We start from the raw sequence: 26,808 nt of genomic DNA, 5'->3' as shown, positions 1-26,808 counted from the left end.
TGCTCCATTTCTCTCAAGTATTTCATCAGAATCCACATAAACTAAAGTTCCCCAGTGCCCTAATCAATAAATACTCTAAGTGTTGCTAATTTTTTCACTTGTTTACTAGTGCCAAGGATCAACAGATAGGTATTTCTTATTGCCATTTTCAAAAGACTGCTTTTATTGGTTGCTAAAAAATCACACACACATACTCGTATTTTGTAGTGCATGTGCATACAGCAAGAGTGGGGGCCAAGTCACATTCAATTTTGAGGTACTGCCTTTGTCCTGAAGAATCATATAAAATGACACAAAAACTCCTGGGTTTAATGGGATAGAGATCTGTATCTGCACATGCATATCTATATCTATCTGTGTGTATTATAGAGGGCTAATCTAGGGAAGAAAGCAATGATTTTAATACTTGCACCTGTGACCATGTTGTTTAGTAAAATGTACAAATCGCACATCTAAACATCTAAGTATACATGTCTAGCAAGAACAGACTAATGGTGACATCTGGGTGTTAGGACAGAGACCGATCTACTGTTTGAAAAGGTTTAAGGCAGTAGCTGTAACTGAGCTGCGAGCCACGCAATAGGTCTCGCTAGAGACAGAAGTATCAGCGGGGAAGGGAATGTGGCAAATGGACTGAGAAATTCCTCCAGTTATGAGAACGACATGCGCGCACAGTCGTTCCTGAGGTGGAGGCAGAAACACAACACCCCGTGGGGCCCTGTGTGAGTTCCTTCCCAGGGACTGTCCCTGCTCCCTCTCATGGTTTCTCAATTACATCCTGCAGAGGAAGAGGGCAGAGACCTTTTAAAGTTTAACCTATTGCTTCCCACCGGGGAAACTAGAATGTTACAGAATCTTTTGATGGAACTTATAATTATGGTAGAAAACCATCAGTAGAACCTATTTACCCACCTTGGGGGGCTAGCAAAGAAAACTGCAGTTGACCCTTGAACCACAAGGGGGCTAAGGGACATGGCTATCATGCCACTGGAGATCCATGTTTGACTTTTGATGCCCCCAAGGTTTAATGAACTACTAAAAGATTACTGTTGATTAGAATCCTTGCTGAACACATTTGAACAGTTAACTAATGCATATTTTGTGTTATATGTTTTATATACTATAATCTTATAATAAAGTACGGTAGAGAAAAGAAACGTTATTAAGGAAATCATAAGGAAAAGAAAATACATTTACAGAACGGTATATATTTAATGAGACAAAGGTGCAAAGAAGTGGACCTGGGCAATTCAAACCATGTTGGGCAAGGGTCAGATGTGTTTTATTAGTGACTTTGTATGTATATATTGTACCCCACTTCTCTCTGCCTTTCCCCTTTCCTGCTCTGAGCCCACCCCGTCCCGCCAGTGTCCAAATGGTTAGTTGCTAGTTAGAATTAAGGTTACCTGAGTAATGTTGTACAAGCTGCTGAAGTGTTTCAAACTGGGCCCGGGTGGTGATATAATATCCACCATTGTCAAGTTTGCGAATTTTATAATGTTTGACATGGTCTCCTTTCATATCATCCCAATCACGTATAGAAAGTGAATAGGCACCTGGTAAACATGCAAAGTATTAGCAGCTCCAATCATTTTGAGTACTCGTTTGTTATTTAGGTCTCATTTACTTGACTATTCTGATTAATAATTACCAAGAGGAGACACACATATCCTCACACGCATGCATGCACACCTTTCCACTCAGTAACACAGGAAGAAAACACCCCTTTCCTGAAAATGTCAGAATATATTAGCAATAAAATGACTGTGCCCTTGAGAATAAAGGCTTCTCGAGTTTTCCCCGTAATCCTCCCTTTCCCCATGTTCCCTGTCTCCATCACCCAGTCTCCATCAGCCACGGAGCACCATGGAGGCAGGGAGAGACTGCACCAGGGAAACGGACTGCTTCTCTAGAAGTGAGCTCCCACTTTCTGCCTCGCAACACTTTCCCCAGGAGCGGACAACCAGCGCCTGCCAGGTCCAGCCAGGAGGCCACTGCTCCTCTCCTCCGCCCAGCTCTTCCTGCGGGCTCTAATGAGATGTTAAATCATGAAAAGGCCAATAGGTGGAGGGAGAGCAGTCCTCAGGAATGAAAAACACAAAAGAAATGCAAAAACAACCTGTATGTCTGGTACTCGAGGAACGAAGAGTTTCAGAACTTCCTAATTCTAAACGACTTGTGAACATTCTGTGACCTTGTGTGTTGGAAGGAGTGTTGCTGCCCCAGACCCTGCTACGAGAGGAAGGTCTTGATCTGGGGCCTCTGCAGTCTTTTTGGAGTTGTCTGTAGCAGAGGTGCCCAGCCTTTCGATGTCTCTGGGCTCCACCAGAAGACGAAGAGTTGTCTTGGGCCACACAGTAGATACACTGTGACACGTAATCTCAAGAAAATTCTCGTAATGTTTTAAGTAAATTTACAACTTTGTGTTGGGCTGTATTCAGACATCCTGGGCTGCGTGCAGCCCGCAGCCCGCAGGCTGGCTGCCCCTGTGCCTGGAGGAAAAGCTGAGAACAGGACTCCCTCGCAAGGCGGGGAGGATATGTGCCATTTAAAAATCCTTGCTCATCAGAGGCAAGCCTCTCATCTCTTCTGAGTAATTCACATCCGAATGACAAGTGGACCTCTTCAGCTTGTCATCTTACCTTTGGTGGTTTCACTCTCACGGATGAGAAAGGTACCTCGTGGATTTCCAAAGGACAAAAGCTGCCGCTCAGCATCTTTCCGGCCAAGTTTTCCAAAGTACCACCTATAAATCAGATCAGAAAAAGGAAACATTTTATAGGAATCACTTACAAAAATGGAATCATACAAGCTCTTGTCCATGAATCCTAATCTCTGATTTCATCCTTAGCCTTTCCCTATCTGTGAATATTTTTTTCCTAGTCTCATCTAGTTCCCTTTCAATCTATTCCTAATTCCACCCCTAATCCATCTCTTTCAGTCTTTAGAAAAAAATTAGATTTGATTTGTGGGTTATTTTCCTTCTTTCCAGAGATGACAAGAACTGGTTTGTGTTAAATCTGCCACCTGCCTGCCCAAAAAGAGAAATCCGAGACCTTGTTTGAAATGCCAGCCACAGGAAACTCTTCCTACACACATCTACACCACCATGGATTTCTGAGCATAATTACAATCCCTGGGAAATAACAAAACACAGTCTCATTGTAGATAAAGGCCATTAATCAGGCACTTAAAAAAAAACCCTCAGAATGGATAAAGAACAAAGACAGAATATTTTCAGTTATTCCCTACCTATAGGAACTCTGAAAAAATGGTCAAGACTACCCCTCATTTGCGACACGTGTTGGCCTTGGAGGCTGATTGTATTGTCTTTCTGTCCAGCACGGGAGTGTGAGGACGCTGATGAGCGGAGGGCGTCTGCCCGGCATCTGGCCTGGGCCAGGCGGCTGTGCACAGGCAATGAGCACGTCCTGGGAAAAGACTGTGTCACGGGCATGTTCATGCTCTTTGTGTGATGACACTCCTGTGCCCCTTTAGGAGGAATCACATCAAGTCACCTTGCAACCTGTCATTTGTCTTTCATCTCCCCCCTGCACGCTAGCCCTAATCATGGTGCGGCAATTAGTTAACGCCCCGGCACTGGGTGCCGAACAAGCAGCAGGTGCTCCGGGACCCCAGGGGAGGATTCGGAGGCATGCCATTGGAATCTGCGTAAAGGAACAATCTTTAGAATATTTAACTGTGAGAGGATCCAGTTTCTAAAATGAAATTTCAATTCATTATACTTGAGCATAGCTATTATATGTTCACTGTCAAGTTCTTTTGTGAATGAAAGAGCTTCACTAAAGATAGGAAAAGACCTGCTGCGTGTTAGCTCCGCAGTGACTTTTAAAGGCACCAGACTGTGCAACAATTCTAACCCAGCAGAAGATGGTGTGGAAAGAATTATACCAATTATTTGTGAGAAATGGCTTTGTGGGTTTGTACCAATTCAAATGCAGCACAAACACGAACATAGTGAAAAGAGGGCTGTTAGAACAATGGATTGCATGAAAACAATAGTACTTTAAAATACTGATAATTAATTGCATATGTAAAACCACAGGCATTGTTTTCAAATGGTATTTTATTCTTTAAAAACACAATATTAAAAATCTTCAGCACCATAAATACAAGTTAAATATATAGTGGGTAGATTCTCAGTTAAATTTTAAAAATGCTACATTTTTGGTGGTAGCTTTTATGCTGAAAGAACAGAAAGATGTCTGCCGCTCTGCCCTAAAATAAAGATTCAGTACGAATTCCTTTATTCTCTGCTGATGAAACACACTCCCCGGGAGGGAAAGGAGCTGGGAGCCGCTGACGAGGTGGGAGTGGGAAACAAAACAGGTCTCCTCAGAGGAGGCGCAAAGGAATTCAAGACGAGAGAGTGAGCCGGTTGGGGATTTGGCTGAGGTGTGCAGTCTAATCCTCCCCGAAGCTTAAACAAATCCAGGGCAAAATTAAATATCAGAGCCAAAGGCTGGGCGGACTTTCCTCCTAACGCAGGAGGGCCTCCACCAAGCGGGTGAGGCAGGCCCCCGAGGTGTCAGGGAGAGGGCCAGGTTCCAGCTCCCTCTCCCTTGGTTCAGAAATTAGGGTCACCACCCGAGTCACCAGCAGTCCCCCACATTGGAAGTGCCAATGAATCCCCACATGCCAGGAGACAGAACAATGGCTGGTTTTTCTACAATGCTCGCAGCCTATGGGCCACCTCCAAAACCGTGAGCAGTGAAGACCTTAGGCTAACTGCTAGTCACTACTTACTATCAGAGAAACCAGAGGAGACCCCAAATCAAAGGAAAGGACCATCTGAAATGCATCACCACAGGACTTATCAAGTTGTATAGGGCACAACCCATGTGAGAGAGTTCCACCTGGGCACAGAAGGTACACCTTTTCAATGCATCTGCGTAGACTGAGGAGGAAAATCTCAATTTGATCAGCAACAGTTATTTGCCAAAACTCCCCTCCCCCTTCCCTCTCTCCTCTCCTCTTACTCTTTCTCCCAAATTTCCCTTTCTTTCTCTTTTTTACTATAGTCCACTGTTGACAATAATATATTCTCTAGCTACGATTTCATCACACCTTTATGGTTGCTTTCTATCTATGGCAGAGCACATTGGGTTTTCATTTAGGTTGCTGATACAAAGTTTCCTTTCAAAATAAGTATGTTTTAAAAAGTGAGCAGCTTAAAGAAAAATCGTTAGCAATAGTGGCAGTATGATACAGATGTCGCAAAACACAAAGGCACAGGCCTGGGAGACATGGAGTTACCATAGTTTCTCCATGCTCAATCACTCCAGTGAGTTTCTTCTCCCTCCTGCACGATGTTAATGTACTTTACTGTGCAAAAAAACTTTTAAAAGAAGGTGGTTAAGTGAGAACAACAAAACAAAACATACTCTTCTGCCTGGATAGAGTCAACTGGAGCCACGTAATTGCTAGGAATGTAACCCGTCTCTCCGGTGGTCAAGGAGCGGGCTTCCCACCAGTCTCCTTCCCTGCAGAAAACAAAGAGGAAAAGGAGTGAATACAATGACCATTTCAATGTTTTGCCATTGGTCTCAAGGCTGTAAGAGTGTGTGACTATCTCCTGGTCACTCTGCCACCTGATTTCCCCAAATTCCAGCACAGCCCCCTGAGGGCCGAAGGGTCCGCTGTGAGTGGAATCCTGCACCGTCTCTCATCTCTGGCCTTCTTTGTGAATTAAGAACGTAGGATACTGGCCAGGAGAGGGCTTTCTGAGTGGGGGTGCATTTTGCTTGGTAAACATCCCCAACTTGGACAGAGGGGAAGGGAACCCAGTCCCAGGCTATTTAAGAAAAACACGGACACAAAACGACAACAAAACATTAATTATGTGAGGTACAGGATGTGTTAACTAAACTTGTTATGGTAAACATTTCACAATATATACATATTAACCTATTATACTGTACACCTTAAATTTACACAATATTATGTCAATTATATTCAGTAAAGCTGGAGAAAAGTAAAACACACACTAATAGTGATTTAACCAACAGTTTCTGTTTTATGCACCCCCCCCTCCCCCAAAGCAAACAGCCTCCTTTGGGACTGCTGGAGAGATGAAGCTGTCAACTTGCCAGCCATTAAAAGATTCATCAGAAAAAGAAAAAAAAAAAAAAAACAAAAAACATGCTATAGCCGCATGCACATCATCTGAGCAAAGAAGCCTGTTCGGAGGCCCAGTAAGGGATGAAAGTGTATTCGGAATCCTTGCCTTGCTTGCTCTCAAGAAAATGGGTAGAATAATGATACTACAGGGTAAGCTGTGCTCAGACATGTTCAACATGAGACTATTTCATTGTCTAGTTACAGCAATGACTGGAGTCGGGTGCGGGGAGAGGAGGATAGGCGTAGCCGGGTGAGTACAAGTGCAGGGGGAGGACTGACACCAGTGGGATTCTTAGCCACACTGTTTGTACATCTGTGACAGCCTAGTCCCGATCCGTGGAGCACTCAGAGGTGTGGGCTGAAGGACACGAAAAGGGGTGCTAGGACACCACTCTTAGCTTAAAGCAGATAAGTAAACCGAATGGGTAGAGTTCATGTGCTCAGACTCACACAGCTGTGTGTGTGTGTGGCGGAGGACAGGGATGGAGAGCGTGGCCACACCCATCGCCATGGTTCGCAGATGCATGAGGGGCTGTGGCTCCGAAGCCACCGCTGCCTGTGGCGCCCTCCACCGGCCTGCAGTGAGCAGTGCGCCTGCCGTGAGCAAACTCGGAGACCAGAGCTGAAACGCCCACCCCACCTGATCACCAGAGGCCCAGCGCCTTCTCGCCTCCCTTTTTTGGTCCTTGGAGTCAGCAAGAGAAACCCCAGGCCTTTCTTAAGACCACATTTTGGCTGGGCTCTGTGTCAAAGTCCTCAGCCAGGGAAGAAAATGTGTTGGCGCTTGGCCCCAGCTAAGATCTTCCCCAGACTCATTTAATTAGGTCGAGAATAACCAGCCTCCACATTAAACACAAGCTTTACTCAAGAGTCCCGCACTCTGAAGACTGAATCTGTGCAAGGTGACTGATGAATGACAACTCCAGATAGGACTTAGTAAAGTCACAGACCAATGGTGACAAGCCCACAGGCGTCCTGGGTGCAGCTGTGGGAAGTGTTTGCGGGCACATGTCACACAGAACAGCCCACAGGAAAACAGATTTTAAAAAACATTTGTTATAATTAGTTTTTCAAGTCTTTCCTTTTATACCCCATCAAACAATTTTAAACAGAAAAAAATCAGTCAAAAGAAGGAAATAAGTGTTCTCATACCCAGAAAGTCCTTTAATAACCTTAAATTTAGTTCATGTGTAGGCTTTTATTATAAAATAATTTATACATACAAATAATAGATGTATGACAGGGACCCCCCCAAAACCTGGAATTATCTTCTGGAGGGCAGGCCCCTTGTGGCACAGGCTTCCCCTGCTGGGTGAGTGTTCTGGGAACCTTCTGTATCAGTGCACCAGCTGGCACTGTTGTGAGAGGCTGCATTTGGTCTCAGTGATTTTTTCTGAAGGCTCTTTCAATGCATTTGCCCATTTCATGATGGGTGAATTACGAGTGCACCTGCCCACACCCTGCTCAGTGTTCAGTGGTTTTTAGGTGAAAATGGCATGACCCTCTCTCCCTAGTCACCTGATCCTGCCCTCCTTACCCAAGTGACACTTTTTTGTTTCCACAGATGAAAAAAGTCCTCAAAGGGAAACGATGTGCTGAAGTGAAAGAGGTGAAACAAAAAAATGTCAGAAGCACTAAAAGGTGTCAAAATTAACGAGTTCAAAAACTGTTTTGAACAGTGGAAAAAACATCCCAACAGGTGCACTGCATCAAACGGAGAGTACTTTGAAGGTGACTTAAGTTTAAACATGTAAGAACAAATACACAACTTTTTATAAATACACTTCAGTTTTTTGGTTGCCCCTTGTATATATGGGCACCTGTAACCCACTGCTCAATTTAAGAGCTGGGTCATCATCAGTCAGTTGGGTGGAGTCTATCCTGTGCTTCTTCCCTATCGCATCCCTCTGCCTTTTGGGTTCAAATCACAAAATTAAAACTGTCAACATTGTAGCAGTTTCTGTTGGTTTTATTTCTATGTTCCAAAAGAAATACATGCAGCTGTGAGGATATCATCTGAGAACATATATGGAAGCTAATTTTTAAAAAAAATATTGCATGTGTTTAAAGAAATGGCTTTGGAGACATTGCCTTTTATACAGTGACAATGTTTAGTGCTCTGAGATTCCACTAGATGGAGACATTTCATCATAGAAAACAATACCTATCCACCCGGTGCCTCCCCTCTTCTTCCCCCACACCCCACGCCCACCTGAAACATGCTCCAAAATGGTGATGAAAAAAATTAAGTGCTTGCAGCACAGGCTTATTTTTTAATGCAAGATAACCTTCATCAAGTTAGTTCTAATTTATTTAAACCAAGAAAAAAGTATAGCGTGCCATTGGGGCAGGAAGCCATATGTTTTGCTGTAGGTTGGGACAAGCCCAGGCTTATTCAGGTGACTGTTATTAATTAAGTAATTTCCATTGCAAATCCAGCATAAACTATCTTATTTTGGTCTGGGTACCTAAAAAGTTCAGTATAAATTAGACGCCAACTATCAGCTCATTCTAAAGCCAGGAATTCATGATTTTCTCTTAAGTGACTCCATTAATTTCCTAAGGGCTTTCAGTTATTGATGAGAAAGATAAAAACCTCTTCTTTTTTTTTCTAGGCCATCTAGGGTCACTTTCTTATTCAAAGGAGATGCGAGGTGACAAGGACACGATGTGTCAGGAAGCGCGTTTCATATGTTGTGCCCAGAGAGGCCGGCACAGACACCAGAAGTGTAATTCACCTACAGATTAACGATACACTCTTTACAAATCATTCACCTTGATTTAGGAAAACAGGAGGATCTCTACCATACCACCTTTTATTGGAGATAAAAGTTATTGGAGAGATTAGTATTATTAGAGGGACATCTATTTAGACTGTTCTTACAGTTCAGATAGCTCAATTTAAGAGTTGGTGAGATTTTCTTTAACTGTGATCTTGCGCTGATTCAAATATATGATTTAAGCTCTGGCTCTGAGTAGGTTTTAAGTGTCATAACAGCTTCCCCTGTCCTAATTTAAAGACATTAAAAGAGCCCAGTTCCAATCCCTGAAATTGCTCATAGGGCTGCGGTGCCAGGAGCTGGGAAGCCTGATGGACCAGGAAGTGGCATCTGCGAACAATGTCTGCTGTGGAGCAGTTTTATTATAAATGTCAGATTCTCTCTAAGTTTGACACTACCCATCTTACTTTCAGAGAACGTAAATGTTTAGATGGGGCTCTAAACCAGGACTGCTTGTGAAAAGAACTCACTACTCTAGGCAACGGCCACTATTTCACTCTGTTTATTACATTTGGAGGAGCTGCTGTTTCTAGGTGGTGTATCAGTCCTCATGAAATGGGAAAATAGGGGATGAAACAGATGAATTTAAATATTTTGCAAAATGGGTTCAAATTTAATAATGTCCAAACATTATTACCACTGAATGCTTACAGCAGGTCGGTGAAGGGCCCCCCCAGGCTGGGCAGCAGTGCCATGGGCTCTGGGCACACCTGCACAAGCATGTCACATGGCTCGGGCTGCACTTTAAAACACAAAAGCCAGCCCTGTGGCTTCCCATTTCTGCCTCCTGTCAGGGAAAGGAGTGGGAGGACACACACAGGGAGGTGTGGCAGCTGCCCCAGAGAGACAGAGCCCTGTCCCTCCCTCTTTCAGTTGAGGAGAGATGGGGGAGGGGGAGGGGCGGAGACGCCGCGTCTGGTTCTGTGCTGCCGCTTTGTTTTTCCTGCATCGTTTTGTCTTCCCTGTTATTACCCTGGATTTCAGGATATTGTATTTGTTTTTTTAAAAGCTTATTTTTCCCCTATAACCTTGATAAAGGGCATTCACATGGCATGTAGGATGAGGAATTCCTCTGGCAAGAAGAATATTAAAGGGGGGGGGAACCTTTGTAATATTTTCTTCTAGGAGAATAGGGTCAGAGGCTCAAAGCCTTCTATAAACATTAAAAGCCATGCATGCAAATAACAAAATATAGATTGAGGTAGATCAGATCTTCTTTGAATGTTCATCTAACATTTCAATTGGCTACCATTATAGATTTTATCCATATTAACAAAGGAAGAAGTCATGCCTTTGACTTTGGCAAGGGCTGGCTTTGCAAGTTCCCTGCAATCTGGCGCATAAACCCATTTGCACATGGAGAAAACCTACAGAAGATCTGGGTATGGTACTTCCTACCGCTCCCTAGTTCTTACCTTTCAGAAGCTGGTTGAAAGTTCTGACCAGCCTTGGCACTGAGAGACTATTACATGAAATGGGCAGGGAAAGTGCAGTGTATTTCAGAATTCGAAGTCAGCAGACTCAGATAAGAAGCATTCATCAGGGAATCAAACTAACAATAAGGTATTGGAAATCAGAAGAGATCAAAGTCAAATCTCCTCCTCCCCCAGCCAACCTTTCACCTTCCCATAACTCGAATGGTTCAGTCCCCTCTGATGGGAATCTCCAGGCCTTCCCAAGGCCAAACCTGACACTGTACTTAGGATGCACCGCCATACGCCACCCTTGGCTCTGCCACTTGCTGCTCCTCTATGTACCTGGGCAGCTTCTGAACCTGAGCCTCTGGCTCCTCATGTGACACCCAATGACTATGAGACACACCTTAGACAGTTGCTATGAAGAATAAATGAGCCCTGGCTGGTGTTGCTCAGTGGACTGAGTGCTGGCCTGTGAACCAAAGGGTCACTGGTTCAATTCCCAGTCAGGGCACATGCCTGGGGCCAGGTCCCCAGTAGGAGGTGCTCCAGAGGCAACCATACATTGATGTTTCTCTCCCCCTCTTTCTCCCTTCTTCTTTCTAAAAATAAATAAAATCTTTTAAAAAGGGGGACTAAATAAGACAGTTGCAATTAAGCGCATGGCTAGCACATAAGGAGTCTTTAATGAATGGTAACTGTTTACTGTTTTTAAGAAAATGCATAGGGTTTTTTGCCTCCGCAGGATGTGGAGAGAGTGGCTGGGACAGAGACAGTACCCTGGTCCCCACACTTCCCACGAGGACTTCTGTGTGCTGCAGTGCTGGGCGTGCCATGACAGACCAGGTGGGACTGTGCGGCAGCTTTGTGCAGCAGCCTGGGGACGCGCTGCCAGAGGAAATTCGGAGTCTGCGCTGCGAGATGCACAGCGGACTTTTGAATCAGCTGTGCAAGAGAAAGCGTGGTAAGCAGCTTCAGATAACTGGGTTTTTAAAATTAATTAATTAATTAATTAATCTATCTATCTTTAGAGGGGAAGGAGAGAGGGAGAGAAACATCAATGTATGGTTGCCTTTCATGCATCCCCTCCTGGGAACTGGCCTGCAGCCCAGACATGTGCCCTGACTGGGAATTGAACTGTGATCCTCTGGTTCACAGGCCTGTGCTCAATCCACTGAGCTACACCAGCCAAGTGATAACTGTTTTATACATTCTAGTATCAGAGAACTTGAAGATCAGTTTGATGAAATCATAGTAGATTTAGCCACAAAAATGTAAGCAGTATCCTGGAAAGATCGTGGAATATGTCATAAGAACGTGGAAAGCAAAACAAGAAATTCTGGAGCAGTACCACCCTGTTGTATATCCACTGGACCTAAAGTATGACCATGATCCAGCCTCTTGTGTGGAACATTGGAAATGCAGAGGAGAAACAGTAGTGAAGGAGATCAGTGAAGCCATGAAAGCAAATAATCAGGGAGGAAGACTCCTGGCAGTGTGAAGAGAATTTACCAAAGCAGGTGGCTGGGAGAGAGTGTGGTGTACTGAAGGACCACCAGGTAAGTCTCTACATATGGGTCTCGTCTAGAAGAGACTTGCCACATGTGAACCTGAGAGATGGGCAGGTCCAACGCTTGAGAACTTTGCACTTAGAAGTGCTGGTGAGAGCTACTAACTTTCACGAAGTAGAGGAAAGGAAGAAACCCAGTGAATCCATTCTCAGCCTACGACCACTGAAGACGTGTCTACACAGTAACTTGTACATGAATGTTTGTGGCAGCAACCCAAATGTCTATCAACTGGGGAATGAATACATTAAATGTGATATTTCCAGTTAAAAAAGGTTCCTGTGGCCATAGGAGGAGGCTACCTGGGGGGTAGGTAATGTTCTTCTTGATCTGGGTGCTGGTTGCAAAGGCATTTTCAGTCTGTGAAAATTTGGCAAACTATACACTTTAAAAAAATTGTGGTAAATTATGCATAACATAAAACTTAAGCATTTTCAACTGTATAGCTAAGTGGCATTAAGCACATTTTATTGTGGGGCAACTACCACTGTGTACACTTTTGATATGTGTACTTTTCTGCACATGCATGTAAATAAAAAGTAAAAAAACAACCCCTACCCATTTCCCTCTTAATTAAAAAGCCCCTGAACCTCTGCCACCTACTAGCTCCTGCCTACAGGTGGATCACTACATGGAGGGCCTTTCTGATACCCAGCAGTTACAGAACTCTCGTGGGAGAAATTCTGTTCTGGGGTCTAAAGGTGGCATAATCTCAGTATTTGGCTCTGAGCCATGGTGGCGTTCCAGGGAAGTGGTGGGCTTTCCAAAGAGGCAGCATTCGGGGCCTGAGGAGCCCCCTGTTACAATGACCACGCTTCCCTCCTGTGACCTGCTGGTGTGAGCAGGGCCACAGGGCTGCCGCCCTCACTCATGCTCTTTGGAAAGCCAAGGGCCAGGTGGTCAGGTCCTTCTGCTGTCATCAGATTGAGTTTGCTCAGGGAGCAGAGGACAGAGCTATCAGACCTGAGGCACAGGAGAACTTCCTCGGAGGGCCTCAGCTCCCAAGTGGCACTCTCTCCCAACCACTGGGGGGCGCTCACGAGGAAAAGAAGGAAAGAAGGCTTGCGGACGTGGGACACTGCCATTTTCTTTAGTGCCTGGATTTTTCTGGAGGGCCTTAACCAACCAGAAGCAATATTTTAAGACTACAGGGAAACCTGACCTATATTTACTCTTCCTAATGGAGGTATTAAATGTAGTATTTGAAGAGTGAGTGATTCTCATCCTTGAAATTTCCCTGGGGCCTGTTTAACTGTTGTTCCTACCAGCCACACTTAAAATGCGTGCATTGTAGTCACTCATGAGTGGGCGAAATCATTTCTCCTTCCATCGCACAAAGATTTCTGTCACTTGCAAATTTTTGTTATGGGGTAACGCCTCCACAGGCTTTACCAAATTGGAATGTTTAGCAGTTTTGAAAACAGAAGGAAGTTGTTGCTAGTCTTAACTGAGGGCTTAGCAAGAGCAACATCTGAAATGTGAAGAACATCACCAGGCAAAGGGAAGGGAGCGTGGTTAGCAAGGCCTTGTGCCAATCATATGAAAATGCAGATTTGCAGAGAGTGATGCTGATGCTTTTACAACCTTTAAGCCAATGGCAAAACAACACCATCAACTTGGCTACTGTGGTACCCTCCAAAAAACCCCTTGTCATAAAATACTGCACTGGTTCACCAACTCTTCGATTCTCAAGTTAAATTGGTGTGAATTAATGAGTTGAGCAAGGCATTTCAAATCATTTCCGCATTTCGGATATCTGAAAAGGCAGACTGGCAACAAGAACTTTCCCCCCGATCTTGAAAGGCACAGATGCATCCCTCTCCCTCTCCAAACTTACGAGCTGTTCAATATTTGAAATTTCTCTCCTTTGTGAAAACTCAGGTCATCTTCTGTCCGTGCTTCATAATCATAAAGGGCCACAAACAGGGTCACTCCTGACAAAATGAATCAAAGCAGGAAAGATATTACACAAGAAGAAATTAATTCCAAGAAATTAAATCTTCACTAAAACCTGATTCTCAAAAGCTAAAGCTAATCAGCACCAATAACACGATGCTGCCTTGTAATGAATGAGTGAAACCAGAGTCTCAGGGCTGGACTCATGCCTTCCTCTTTGACCTGGCTAAAATCTGGAACAGAAGGACTTTTCTCTGTACACTTCTGAATGAATCCCTGGGAAGAGACAGATGTTAATATCACGCCCACAACGAAGGGGCAGCAGCAGTGGAGCAGCTCAGATCTGCAGGGCTCTGCAGCAATCACGACGCCTTGTGTCTGACACTCAGGAGCCCACAGAGGGTGCTGGGTAAAGTATCACTCTTTCCCCTGGCAGAAGAGCAGTGTAGAATGTGGTAGGAAATTGCTGCAGCCCGGGGACTGAGGAGGCCCTCTCTGTAAATGTCCACCTTAGAGGGTATCTCGCCCTTTGCACCTGCCTCTCGCTTTGCGACTCCCTCTCTCACTCGGTTTCTACCTTGCAGTCACTTGTTCTCACACTGACTTGCAGTACTTGCTCTTCCTCATACCCATCCTATCTCTTCTCATCTGGTTGACTCCCCACATGGGCCCTTCTTGCTTTGCAGAGGGTTGCTATTAACAGCACAAAATGTCCAGTGTCCCATTTGGCCTAGGACTTCCTCCAGGTAGTAGGCGGACTTCTGAGACAGCCTCCATGATTCCCACCCCCTGGTATTCATGCCCTTGTGCAATCCCCTCCTTTGAGTCTGGGCCAGCCTAATGACTTGCTTCTAACCAAAGGAACATGACAAAGGTGATGGGATGTCCCTTAAATGATTAGGCTTCAAATAATGGCGACTTCTGCCTTCCTACCAGACTCAAATACTTTCATGAGGCAAACTGCCATGCTGGAGAGGCCCACACAACAAAGAACTGTGGGTGGCCTGTGGCCAACAGCCAGCAAGGAACTTAATCCTGTCAATGCCATGAGCTTGGCAGCGGACAGCCAACACACCTTGACTGCAGCTTGTGAGAAATTCTGTGTAAGTAGTTCCAAGGGAACAGACGTGCCTGCGGGACAATTCAAGAACCAGAGAGGGAAGCAGGGCTTGTCTTTCTACCCCTTCCCAAGTGGGACCTCCCTTTGGAAAGCTAGCATTCAGAAGGTCTGACCCTGCAAAGCAGGGCTCATTTGGCAACTGGCCTCCTTTGTTTAGATTTCCTTAAAAGTTTAGAAAAGAGACTGGCTAAAAACAAAAAAGTAGGAACTTGTAAAGTCATGCCTAGTCTTTATTCTCATTTAGCACGCTATTAACAGATTCCTTTCATTACATACTTTAAAAACAAACCCAGGCTGCAGTGTGTGGAAGACAAGGCACACGAGGATGGACACTGCCACGCTCTCCCTCCACCAGCCAGTGAATTCTCACTGGGTATTTTTATTTTCTAGAGAGGGAAGGGAGAGCCACAGGAGGTCACAGGAGGTCACAGGGATGCACAAACCCTGCACCTGGCAGTAAAGCACTGAAAGCAGTGATGCGGAGAAAGACGTACATTTATAATAAGCCAGATAACACAAGGCAAAACGATCTGCCAGCGTTAGGGGCACTGTGTTTTATTTTTTAAATTTACAAGGGACCAGATGGCCTCTCATACTAGGATTGTCCCTGATTACAGAATAGACCCACATGTTCAAGGCAAGTAGTTTATGATACTCTCTAGTGACTCTATGAGTGACACCTGTAGACACAGGGATTAATATCCAGCATTGATGAATGAATGAACAAGATCAACGCCTGTGTCAGCAGAATTCCAAGTCTGCCTGGCAAGGCACTCAGTGGGCGCAGGGAGTGTATACTGGGTGCAGTGCTGGCTCTCTTTTTTCTCCTGAATCCTCAAGAGATGTCCCTAGACAGTCTGACAGACCCTTTCCTTCCATCCTTCATTCCAGCTGCCTTCCAGCAAGGCAGGAAGGGCAAATACAGTAAGCGTCCCTGGCATTCATTCACCCATGCAAGGCTTGCTTTAAAGGGAAAGCTAGATTCACCATAACCCAAGGACATAATGCCCAAAGCTCTGGGTCAGGTACTCTGGATGTAAGGACACTGCCCAGTGTGTGCGGTGGGAAGAAAACCCCTGGTAGTGTCTCAGCAATGCCAACTCCTGGGTAAAAAGACACAATGGGTCCTTGCATAAGACACTGGCTCCCAGAAGAGCTGAGAGCACAATGGCTAATGTATAGTTTCCCTTAAGCTTTTGTAATGAACAGAACAATTTTGGAACAAATAATGTCAAATATCTAGTTACCATGATTCACATACTGGGAGCAGATTTGGAAGACTAAGGATGCATGAGATAACTTGCAAATGTTTCAGAAAACATTATGTCTGTGACTATATGCCAGATATTTTCCAAAGCATTAGCTAAGTCAGCAAATGCACATGGAGTGACACATGGCCCGTGGTGGGAAAGAGAATGAGACTTAAAAAAAAGAGAAAAAGGTCCCTTAAGGATACAGAAGATTCCACTTTAAAATACAAAAGATACATGAAAATACTTGAGTGCTGATACAACAGTCATATGGAAGATGATGGGAAGGTCAGAGAGAATCAAAGATGATGAATGGCCAAAAATAATGCTGCCAAATGACCCCACTAGTGGGGCAGTGACAGGCTAGCTGAAGATTGGGAGGATGAGGGAGAAGGGGCTACCCTTAGTTTTTAACCAGGGAATAGCAGTGCATTAATATCTGGAAACCTCCAAACACATGCTCTCAGATCCAGTCCATGAGCTGCTGATTCAAAAGCTCCTCCACGGGGCTCAGGCATCTGCATTTGAAAAGCTGCCCTAGTTATTCAGAGCCAGCCAGCTGGGGTTGACAGCCCCGGCCTGAAGTGCGTCAGGAGCGTCATACCCCGTCAGAGCCCACGCCGGGCTCTCACGAGGCAGCAATGTGGGGTCCCCACATCGCCGCCACCAGCATTTTGATGAGCACATGAAGCTCTGGCTTTTTTTTTTTTTACACTCTTTGCCTGGTAGAATATATTATAGGTGGAAACTGATGAAACACTTTAAATATTCAGTCCTTAGTCAACACAAGCTGGAGCACAAGTGTTCAACTGCCAGAAAAATGAAGAGTAGCTGTAGCTTCCTCCTCCCCAGTTCGGCCCCCTGCCCCCGCTGGGGCTTGCTTACCTGTGCCTCCTCTCGTACGCAAGGTCCCAGTATGAGACGAAGAGTTCACACCCCCAAAGACGGTGAGTCCTTGGCCTCCTGCGGCGTGGAAGTTGTTGTAGTTCGGGATGGAGGTCACGCCGAAGCTGGGGTAGTGCTGAGGGGTGGGGTCTGTGCCATAGCGGTACCCGGAGCTCTGGTTCAGACTGCCATCCCTCTCCTCTGTCAGTTTTGTTGCTTCTTTATCCTTACATTGCACACAGCCCATTATCTAAATTCCTGCCGAAAACATAAAGGAGGCAGGTAAACTTGGATGCTCCTTAGTTGCCAGTTGGTTGACTATTTCAAAGGGCTCATTCTTGAGGCTTGTCCTTGGATATTTCAGGCCTGTGAGGGACGTGAGGAAAAGCAGTGGCCAGCATTGACGGTGAGAAGCAAGCTCAGCGCCCTTACCTTGACAACCTCACTCGTGCCCCATATGCTCTGAGCAATGGAATCGACACAGAACTGATGTTCACCACACAGTAATTTCTCTCAAATGAGGTCTGTACCCCTTAAAATTCTGTTATATCACACACCTGCCTGAAGACAGCCCAATAATACATATAATTATATTTTTCTCTAGTCATCTAAAAAAATGTATGCGCTAGAAAATGAGTCCATACAATATTAGAATAAAAACCTCCATCACAGCAAAGGAAATTTAAAGAAGAGGGTAGAGGTGTGTTGGAAAAGCCAGAATACGGCCCCTAAATGACACACTGTACTTCTTCACTCATGGGTACCCATTTTTCAGGGCTCATTTGTTAAAATTTAAGCCATAAGATAACGGTAAGGCTCCTGTCCAGGTATCTCAGGTGGTTAGAGTGTCACCCTGATACACGCCAAGGTTGAGGGTTCAGTCCCCAGTCAGGGCACATACAAGAATCAACCAATGAAGGCATCCATAAGCGGGACAACAACAAAAAATCAATGCCTCATTCTCTCTTCCTTCCTCTCTTTAAAATTAATAAAAATTTAAAAAATATTGATATGTTTTTATTTTTTATTTTTGTTGTTCAAGTACAGTTTGTCTCCATTCTCCCGCCACCACTCTCCCCCACCTCACCGACCTGCATCCCCCACCCTCAATCCTGATATGTATCCAAATGAAGAAATAGTTGCTGGGTGAAAAATTAAGTTGGCAGAAACTAAGAGGTTGAAGTGTATTTGCAGGATGTCATGACAGACTACTGTAACAAAATCACTGGAAGCTGCTACTCAACTCTTTGCTACTCAACTCTTAGCTTTTGCCATCTTTCGTTAAAAAAAAAAAATCATCCTATGTTCCAGAGGTAGTGGTGGATTAAAAACTTGAGTCCTCGCCACCCCATCCTCCTCCAAACCTACTTGTCCTGAGCTCCTTATTTCAGTAAATGGTGTCACTTATGACCCAGTTGCTCAAGTCAGAACCCTGAGAAGTATTATTACTTGGTTACTTGTTTCTTTCTTGTTTAGTTCTCACGCTTCCTGTCTCACACTCTACTAACCAAACACGCTGAACTTCTCAGTTCCTCAGTGGTCCCATTTTTGTCATTCTCCTTCCGGCCTTGAATGTTCTTTCCCTCTCCTCTTTGATACGCAACATCCATCATGTCCTGAATGAGACACTGCTTCTTCTGCAAAGCCTTCTCTGCTTCTCCGCTCTCCCCCGGGCTGGGGCGGGGCCCTTCTGTGGTGCTCCTTAGCATCTTGGTTTCCTTCATATTGAACCATAGTAAAAAAGATGGCTTGTCCACTTGTTTCACTGCCCAATCAACTGTGCGCTCCAGGAAAGTAAGGCCCTGTCCATTTTTCTCACAGCTATACTGTCAGTGCCTGGCACACAGTGGGTACTCAATAAAGAGCAGTCGAATGAGAGAAGATTCTCTAGCCCACTGTGTTTCTCTTTCACCCTTTCTTTCTCTTTGTGTCAAGACCAACCCTTCTTGAAGTGACTTTTGTCAAGTTTGCCCTGTACTTTTGAATCTACTGGTGTGTATGAAAAAGGAAGGTGATTCAGAAATGCCAGGTAAGTTGGTTAAATGGCCCCTCTGTGACAATACCCCTGTCAAATTGACATGCAATGGATGTCCCCAGCAAAATCTGAGAAGTGGCCCCCTTGGGATCAAAGAACCAAATAAGAAACACATGACATCATGTGTAATTACATGTATTCACTGGGGAGGGCACGGCTTGTACAGGATGGGAAAGGACTTGAGGCAGTGAAGGAGAATGGAAAAACCAGTTTTTTCTATAGTATCTTGTAAACCAAAGTGGGGATGCCACATCAGGGATGGAGAGTCTCGGGGGCACTGTTCTAGGCACTGATTTTCTGCTGGACAGGGTCATGGAAGCAGTATCAGACTGTTCTAAAGTCCTCTCACATTACATGGTTCAATAAATACTTATTGAATTGAATGTCAGTTCCTGAGAACAGAAATATTTGGAAATGAGCCTCCTATTGCTTGAGCTGAGATCACCAAATCTGGAACACATTTGGCCATACATCATTTGAGATTAATTTACAGTATACTGTGTCCAACATGCTCTCTAACTTACGGTAAATGAATATGATTTTAACAAGTTTCCAACAGGAAATGCAAACTATTTCCAAGGCGTAATTTATTGAAGAGATTTCATCATTTGTTGCTGGTGTTGCTTCATAAGACTGAAAAATGTCTTGCTCACTTTATATTAACTCTTTCCTGGTGGAAAGTTACTCAACTCTAAGCTTCTACAAAGGACACACAGAAGATACTTTCTGTCCCGGGTGCTTTTTTCGGGGATTTCACTCATAGGCTGTATTTAGAAGACGTGAGACCTGAATCACAGAATAACATCATTTACGCCAGTGGGTCTCAGCCAGGATTGATTTTGCTCCCGTCACCATGGGCCACATTAGGCAACGCCTGGAGACGTTTTCAGTTATCTCCCTCCAGGAAAGAGGTACTACTGGCACCTAGCGGGGTGAGGCAAGGATGCTGTTCAGTACCCCACAAAGAGCAGGCCAGCCTCCAACAACAAAGGACGACTGGGCTCTAAATGCTAACAGTGTCAAGGTCGAAAAATCCTGATTTATGGAGAGGGAGAATTTATATCTATATCTTTGAAACAGTAAAACAGCTGTTTCTCATATATATAATTAGCATTCAATCTAGACTGCCTTCCTCAGGAAAATTGGCATGCTAGTAGGTAAAAGGAGGCAACTTAAAAAACGACAAGAAATGCTCTGATTTTTTTTCTAGAAGCTTAGCCCTGTGATAGAGAAAAGAATGTAAAATTAATTAGAACTCTTACTATAGACTACTCTTTGAACTCCAACAAAACAAACCCTCACACAGAGCCCTGCGGAAAATAGGATCCTACATCTAATCAAACTAAGAAAAAAAATCCAGTCTTTCAAAACATACTAGAAAAAGTACTACCACTGTAGTAAATGAATAACAGCTTACATATAATACTATGAGATAAAGGAAGGGAATGAATAGTAAGCTGCTTGAAGACAAGAACTGTTTTTTGTTTCATTATTATATTCCTAGTGTCCAGAACAGTGCCTGGAAGGCAGTAGGGGCTCAATAAATATTTGTTAAATGTTTATATGCAAAAAAACAATGAGAGAATTGGAGAAAACAATTCTTTTTTTAATAGAAGGACAGCTCTGTTACCACTTCATGCAGCTGGAATTTTGAGTAAGGAATGTTTCTGCACAGATCTTGCTTATTCTTTTCCTTTCTTTGACAAACATGAAGAAACCAAAATAAATCAGTAAATGCAGGCTCAAGCCATTAAAAGTTAATCACAATGAAAATATTTGTTTAAGAACTTGTAGTCTTCTTCCTCTCACTTGGGGTGGTCTGACTAACTGTTTCCTGATGGAAGAGTCAGAAGATGCTATATGAGTTGTACTCAATGTGACTTTAGGCTCCTTGCTGCATGGCAAACTTGGTAGCATTTGAGTTAAAATAAAAACATTCTTTATTATGTGACATTTTGTGGTGGGGGTTTTGTGGACAATGCTGTAAGTCCGTCGTGAGCATTTAATGTACTAATATACTTGCTCAAGATCTGGGGGGCACTGGAAGACTCTGAAAAATGCCATTTGAAAGTGGGGCCCCGGAGTTACTCAGATCAGTAAATCATACACCATGAACTCATGACCGGTGTACAGAAAAGCTGATGGGTAAGCACTTTGATCAGCAGGATCCTGGGCCTGTGGCGAAGGTGTCTAGATCACCCCCGTGAAGCTCCTCATTTGCCAGTCCTGCAGACTGAGGGGCTCTGTTTCTGTAATGCATGCAAAACCTGATTTACTTACGGTTTTAGCTTGCTGGATCTTCTCATATGTGCCAACAGCATTATGCAACTCCAGGAAGAGTTGCCAAAGAGAGACTCTAAGGATGGCCACACCCTGCTCCCCTGAACACAGCAGATGTCATCAATTAACCAGAGCACTTTCGGGCACTGTGCCACGTGCAGCCCCCCCTTTGCATGGCCCTCGAGTGGCTGGCTGACGCTGACACACAGGATCGACTCTCTCTGCTACTCTGGGCAGAGGCTGCTGCTCCACAGTGAGTCTGCTGGAATGTACATTTCCTCCACTGGTGAGACAGACCACGGTCTGGTCCGCTGGGTGGCCATTAAACACAGGTATACCCATGTTGTCTCACATGCCAATCAATTAAGCACTGCCTGTATGCTCAGGTTATAATATTGCAGGGCTTTTGAGAAGATCTCAGGTGTATGTGAGAGCTAGGTACCAAAAATGGGAAAAGGTCACACTGGCAGTCTTTGGCAAAGCAAATTGCTTTCTCTTAAGTCACATAAGCTTGCAGGCAGAGGTGGGCATGTATGGTAGGAGGAGGAAAGGAGAAACTGACAAGGAATACCTTCAACTTCAGCAGTCTAAGCACTTTCATCTGAGAAAGCAGCCGAGGTGTGTGTGGAGAAGTGACAGCCCTTAGGCATAAGTCACCATCCTTGCTGCTGACAGCCCGGACTTTGGAGAGTGACAGGAAAGCCACATTGGCCTGTACTCTGATGTGGCGTGTTTCCTGGTGCTATCATTCCCTATTCCTTTAGCTCACAGGTGGCAAACACAGGGCCCGTGGGCTGAATCCCGCCCTCCACCTGGTTTTATCCAGCCCGGCACCTTGTTTCTACCCAGCGGCAGCGCTGACCTCTAACTGTTTAGCGCTGTTGCTTGACTGTTAAGGAACAGTTACATGAATACAGTCCTAAAATTACATCCGGCCCTTTGAAGTCAACTGAGAGGCTGAACTGGCCCCTGGTGAACATGAGTTTGCCATCGCTGCTTTAGCAGGTTTCCACTCTATCTGGGCAGATATCAAAATAAAAATAAAAGGACAAAGAAGGGAACACAGAAACCAAACACAAGTAACTGAGGTGGGGACAGCTGGAAAAGAATTTAAAGCTGAACTTAGATCTACTACATAGTTCCATCCAGTTCTCTGGAAAGAAAGCAAACACTGGCAGCTTCACAAGCAAACACCCATTTCAGTCAACAGTAATGACACGAGGCAGGAGGACAGTAAGACATGGTAGAGGCACAGCAGAAACAATCTCCGGACAGAAGATTTGTGGTGGGCAGGGTGGGGTGGGGGGGATGGACCTAATCCTTGCAAAGTTGAAACTCCCCCAAGAACTGACCTGAGGTGTTCTGCTACATCCTCAATGGAGGAAACAAATCACTTGAAGCCCAGGGAAGGCTGGCCTGAGTTTTCCCCATGTAGTTGCAGGAAGTGGGACATTTATGACAGATGAGTGCCACACAGGTAGCAGTGACAGTTGGGCCACAGAACTTGCCACCCAAATTTCCTAAAACTTTCAATCCTTTATAATGATTTTCAGTACTCTTTGTAGGATACCAGGCCCTGACCCCCCACAGGGAGTGTAGACAATGCCATTTTCTGGGGGGCAGTCAAGACAGAGGGGCCCGAGATGACTGGGGAGGCTAGAAAAAAAGCAGGACTCTGCTGTCTCACTAAATTTTCAGGACAATACTAAGACAGAAGTATTCTTATTTCCCTCACTTTACAATGGAGGAACAGAGAGGTCTGGGAATCTGTCCACAGCTAAGTCAGGGGTAGGTTTGGGATTTGATGTGAGACAGATTAGTTCCACGGTCAGCACACGAAGCTTCTACTATAGAATGCAGTTGCCTTCTCCCCATGGAATCCAGGCCAGTCCATGCAAGGGTGTGGGCGCAAGGGTAGGAGGAGTGCAGGGGGAGGCCGGGGGGGAGGTCCCCTAGCTCTACAGAGCCCAACTTCATGTGCATGACTGATGAAGGCCCTGATTTTGGGCACTGGGCCTTACGCGTGCACGTTCCCATCCCAGCCCCTGGGACTGGCTCTGTGGGGGTGCTGGGACCATGCCAGGGGTGGTGAGTCACCAGCTTTCTTGATGTAGCTGGACACCTTAATGAAAGTTTGAGCCGGTGACACTAAAGCAGCCCTCGGTTTCCTGGTATTTCCTAGACGTGGTGGAATATTTATATACATGATGAAGGAGTCAGCATTGGTCTCCTTGGTATAGAAGTGAGTCTTCCTCCTGAACTTAAAATGTGATTTGCTTTACATGCAAAACTTTGTGCAACATATTTACTTCATTAACTGAGCTACACATGTAGTGCCGCCTCTACGCACAAAATAACAGCTTTCTACTCTTGATGGAGTCCTGTCAGGGTGAGCCCTGCACCAAACACAAGTGATAGAACAGTACATCTCTGTGGTGAGAAGACTGATGTAAAAGCAGAAATATATACAATGCTGCAGTGGCCACGTGCAATAATGGAAACAGTCTTTTTTACAACTGAAATCAAAACTTTGCCTCAGAAAGAGTAAGTGGCGGGGCTGGGCCCATCTGATCATTTATGCAAGACTCACACAGCCCTCTGGAGAGTGAGGAGGTTCGATTTTGTTCCATACCACACAGCAAGGGAACCAAACTAATACGAACCACTTGTAAAATGTAAAAGCCACATTTCTGGCACCTAGAATTTTGTTTTTGGCTTTCTCCCCTCAGCTTGTCTTGCTCAAATGACCCCCAGACCGAGAAGCAGCGGCGTGTGCCCCTGTAGCGTGTCCTCCTTTCCCTCCTGGGTCACCTTCCATTCCGCAAGGCCCAGAGATCCAAATGCACTTAACAGAAAAGAAATGGAAGCATTAGGCGCCAATGGTGAGATTTAACATTGTAGTCAACTGAATGCTGGAACCATTCCCGCCCAAATGGCTAAATGAGGGTTTAATACCAAACCATGGAAAGGCTCCAAAAGGAGGAAAGAACATTTTCTTCTTGCATTCACTTCACTTGGAGCGGAACGGTGGTAAAATTAGGGATATGTTTTAACTGTCTATGCAAGGGTCGAGAAAGGTTTACAGCCCAGACTAAAGTTTTTCAGGCCCGCTCCCACCCCTTTTTGGGTCACACAGAAGTTCCTCGTGGTTAGTATTTTAAAATTTTATTCTATTTTATTTTTATTGAGATATAATTCATACACCCTAAATACACCCTCTTAAAGTGTCCAGTTCAGTGGTTTTAAACATATTTACAAAGGAAACCATTGCACTATGTAATTCCAGAACATTTTCATTACACCCAAAAGAAATATGTATTCATTAAGCAGTTACTCCCCACTCCCTCCTCACCCTGGCCCCTGGCAACCACTAATCTACTTTCTGTCCCTGTGCATTTGCCTATCTAGACATTTCATACCAATGGAATCATTCAATATGTGGCTTCTGGTGACTGGCTGCTTTTCCTTGGCATAATGTTTTCAAGGTTCATTCACTCGGTAGTATGAATTAGTGGCTGAAAAGTATTCCAGTGTATGGACACACCATTTGTTGTTTCCCAGTCATCAGTGGATGGACATTCGGGTTGTTTGCACTTTTTGGCTATTATTAGTGCTGCTGTGAACATTCATTTTGTGTGGACACAGGCTTTCAATTTCTTTGGGTTAATATTTTAATATATTAGGGATTTAAAAACCTTAAGATTAGGTAAATGGGAAATCACATGAATTGGCATTCCATAGATAGGAAAAACAACTTATGAAAATGGAAAAATACTACCTTCAATAGTAAACAAAGACACAATTTAGATTAGTGAGATATTTTCACCGCTAAATTAACAAAATTTAAAAAATAAGTCTGCATAATAGTGATGAAGTTTCCTTTAAATGCACATTCTTATACACTGATGATACAAGATGCGGAATAAGTGTATAACCTTTTCATAAACCAATTTGGCAATATTATTTTTAAAAAACTTAAAAATGGACCTGTTCTTTGTCTGAATCTGTGCTAAAGAGATACTTAAAAAATGACATGTGAAGAGGTTCTAAATAAAGTATTATTTATCATTTGAATTGTAATTAGAAAACTTGCCAATTGTTTAACAAGAAGGCAGTGGTAAGGAAATTGCGAGGCATGCTCATAATGTAAAATCAAACAGAAATTAAAACTCATGTTTATAGAAAGTTGTCAGTAATATGGAAAAATGCTCATGTTATAGTCAGAAGGATCACATGACTGGGACTATATATTAGAAAACTGCTTGGAAAGAAAGATACTGAGACACGTGCCGGTAGTGTGTAGGCGGTAACACTATGAGTGACTGTTCTTTGTTCTCTCGCTTCCTTCATTTCTTAGATTTTTCTATACTGAGAATGTTCCATTTTAATAATGATAATAAATCATCATTTTCAATAAGAAAGGTCCCTTTAATTTTACCAATTACTGATTTAATCTGTATAAGTTGATAACAACCATACACTGATGAAGTATGCTTTAGGAACTTAAAAATTAAGAGAGGGAGAGCGACGGATGCTACAGCCTGTTAAGAGGCGACCTCTCCTTCTGGAGGCTGTGAACGGTGACAGTACCAAAACACAGAGCCTTCTCAGTGTGTTTTCACAACATCTGTGCTGAGCAGTGGACAGAGAGGGAGCAGTGCTGGGAGGGGTGGGGGAGTGGTTGATGTACACAGATGAACAGCCAGAGCAATCTAATTAAGGGCATAGATACTATGCAAAGCCAGAATATACAATCAACTCCCAAGATTGTACTGATAGCGAGTGGCAGAATCTGGGATTACAAAGCCAGGAGTGGGGTGGCTGGATTAGTGGGTTTTTGAAAACCTTTGGCCTGCCCCAAACTTCTAGGTACCTGGGGAAACCCAGTAAACTCAGAATGACAGTACTCATTCAAGTCACACCTGGACCCCAAGCAAGCAGCTCTGGTTAATGAGGTATCTGCAGGGCCTCTGGGTGAGCAAGAGCCTGAAGACCACCCAATGGCAGGGCTGTATGAAGGTGGGGAGAACGGTGCAAAGCACTGTTCTTTGGATGCTTGTCAGTGATAGAGATAAGAATTGCCTAAGGCACCAGGCAGAAAAATTCTGTGTTTTCCTCTTCTTGCTTTTACCTTTGCTTGTTGGGATAGTCAGCCTGGCATTTTGATGCTTTGACTTTTGACTAGAATTCCCCATTCCCTAGAATTTGGGGCAATCCAATCAGGGCATAGAATAATGCCAACGACACTGGTTTATGTGACCTGAAATTTTTCAGAAACAAAAGATCCAACAGTGTTTTTCTAATGTCAACATTCAGTCAAACATCTTTCCACCCTCCTCTGCCCTGTTCTACAAAAACAACCAGAGGAAAACAAAAACAAAAATCTGGGCTTTTATTCATGAACTAGCAAAGAGAAATAGGAGTCAGTGTCACTTCAG

The 26,808-nt window shown here is 44.3% G+C and overlaps 1 protein-coding gene across 8 annotated transcripts in view; it reads right to left on the bottom strand.

The window, feature by feature from the left end:
• FYN (FYN proto-oncogene, Src family tyrosine kinase) overlaps window positions 1-26,808 on the bottom strand; it is a 203,087-nt gene that overhangs the window by 43,085 nt on the left and 133,194 nt on the right. For all 8 annotated transcript variants that reach the window (XM_053664772.1, XM_053664775.1, XM_053664770.1 and 5 more), the window contains 5 exons: window positions 17,056-17,313; window positions 13,742-13,838; window positions 5,406-5,504; window positions 2,643-2,746; window positions 1,407-1,556 (listed from right to left, as the gene is read on the bottom strand). In XM_053664772.1, coding sequence (XP_053520747.1) covers window positions 1,407-1,556; window positions 2,643-2,746; window positions 5,406-5,504; window positions 13,742-13,838; window positions 17,056-17,302 — 697 coding nt within the window. In that variant the 5' untranslated portion in view covers window positions 17,303-17,313. The remainder of the gene's footprint in view (window positions 1-1,406; window positions 1,557-2,642; window positions 2,747-5,405; window positions 5,505-13,741; window positions 13,839-17,055; window positions 17,314-26,808) is intronic.

This window comes from Artibeus jamaicensis, unplaced genomic scaffold (genome assembly GCF_021234435.1).
Source record: "Artibeus jamaicensis isolate MK-2021 breed Jamaican fruit bat unplaced genomic scaffold, CSHL_Jam_final contig_387, whole genome shotgun sequence".
NCBI classification, from domain to species: Eukaryota; Metazoa; Chordata; class Mammalia; order Chiroptera; family Phyllostomidae; genus Artibeus; species Artibeus jamaicensis.
The sequence above is the reverse complement of the archived record's forward strand: the minus strand, read 5'-3'. Positions and strand labels throughout refer to the sequence as shown.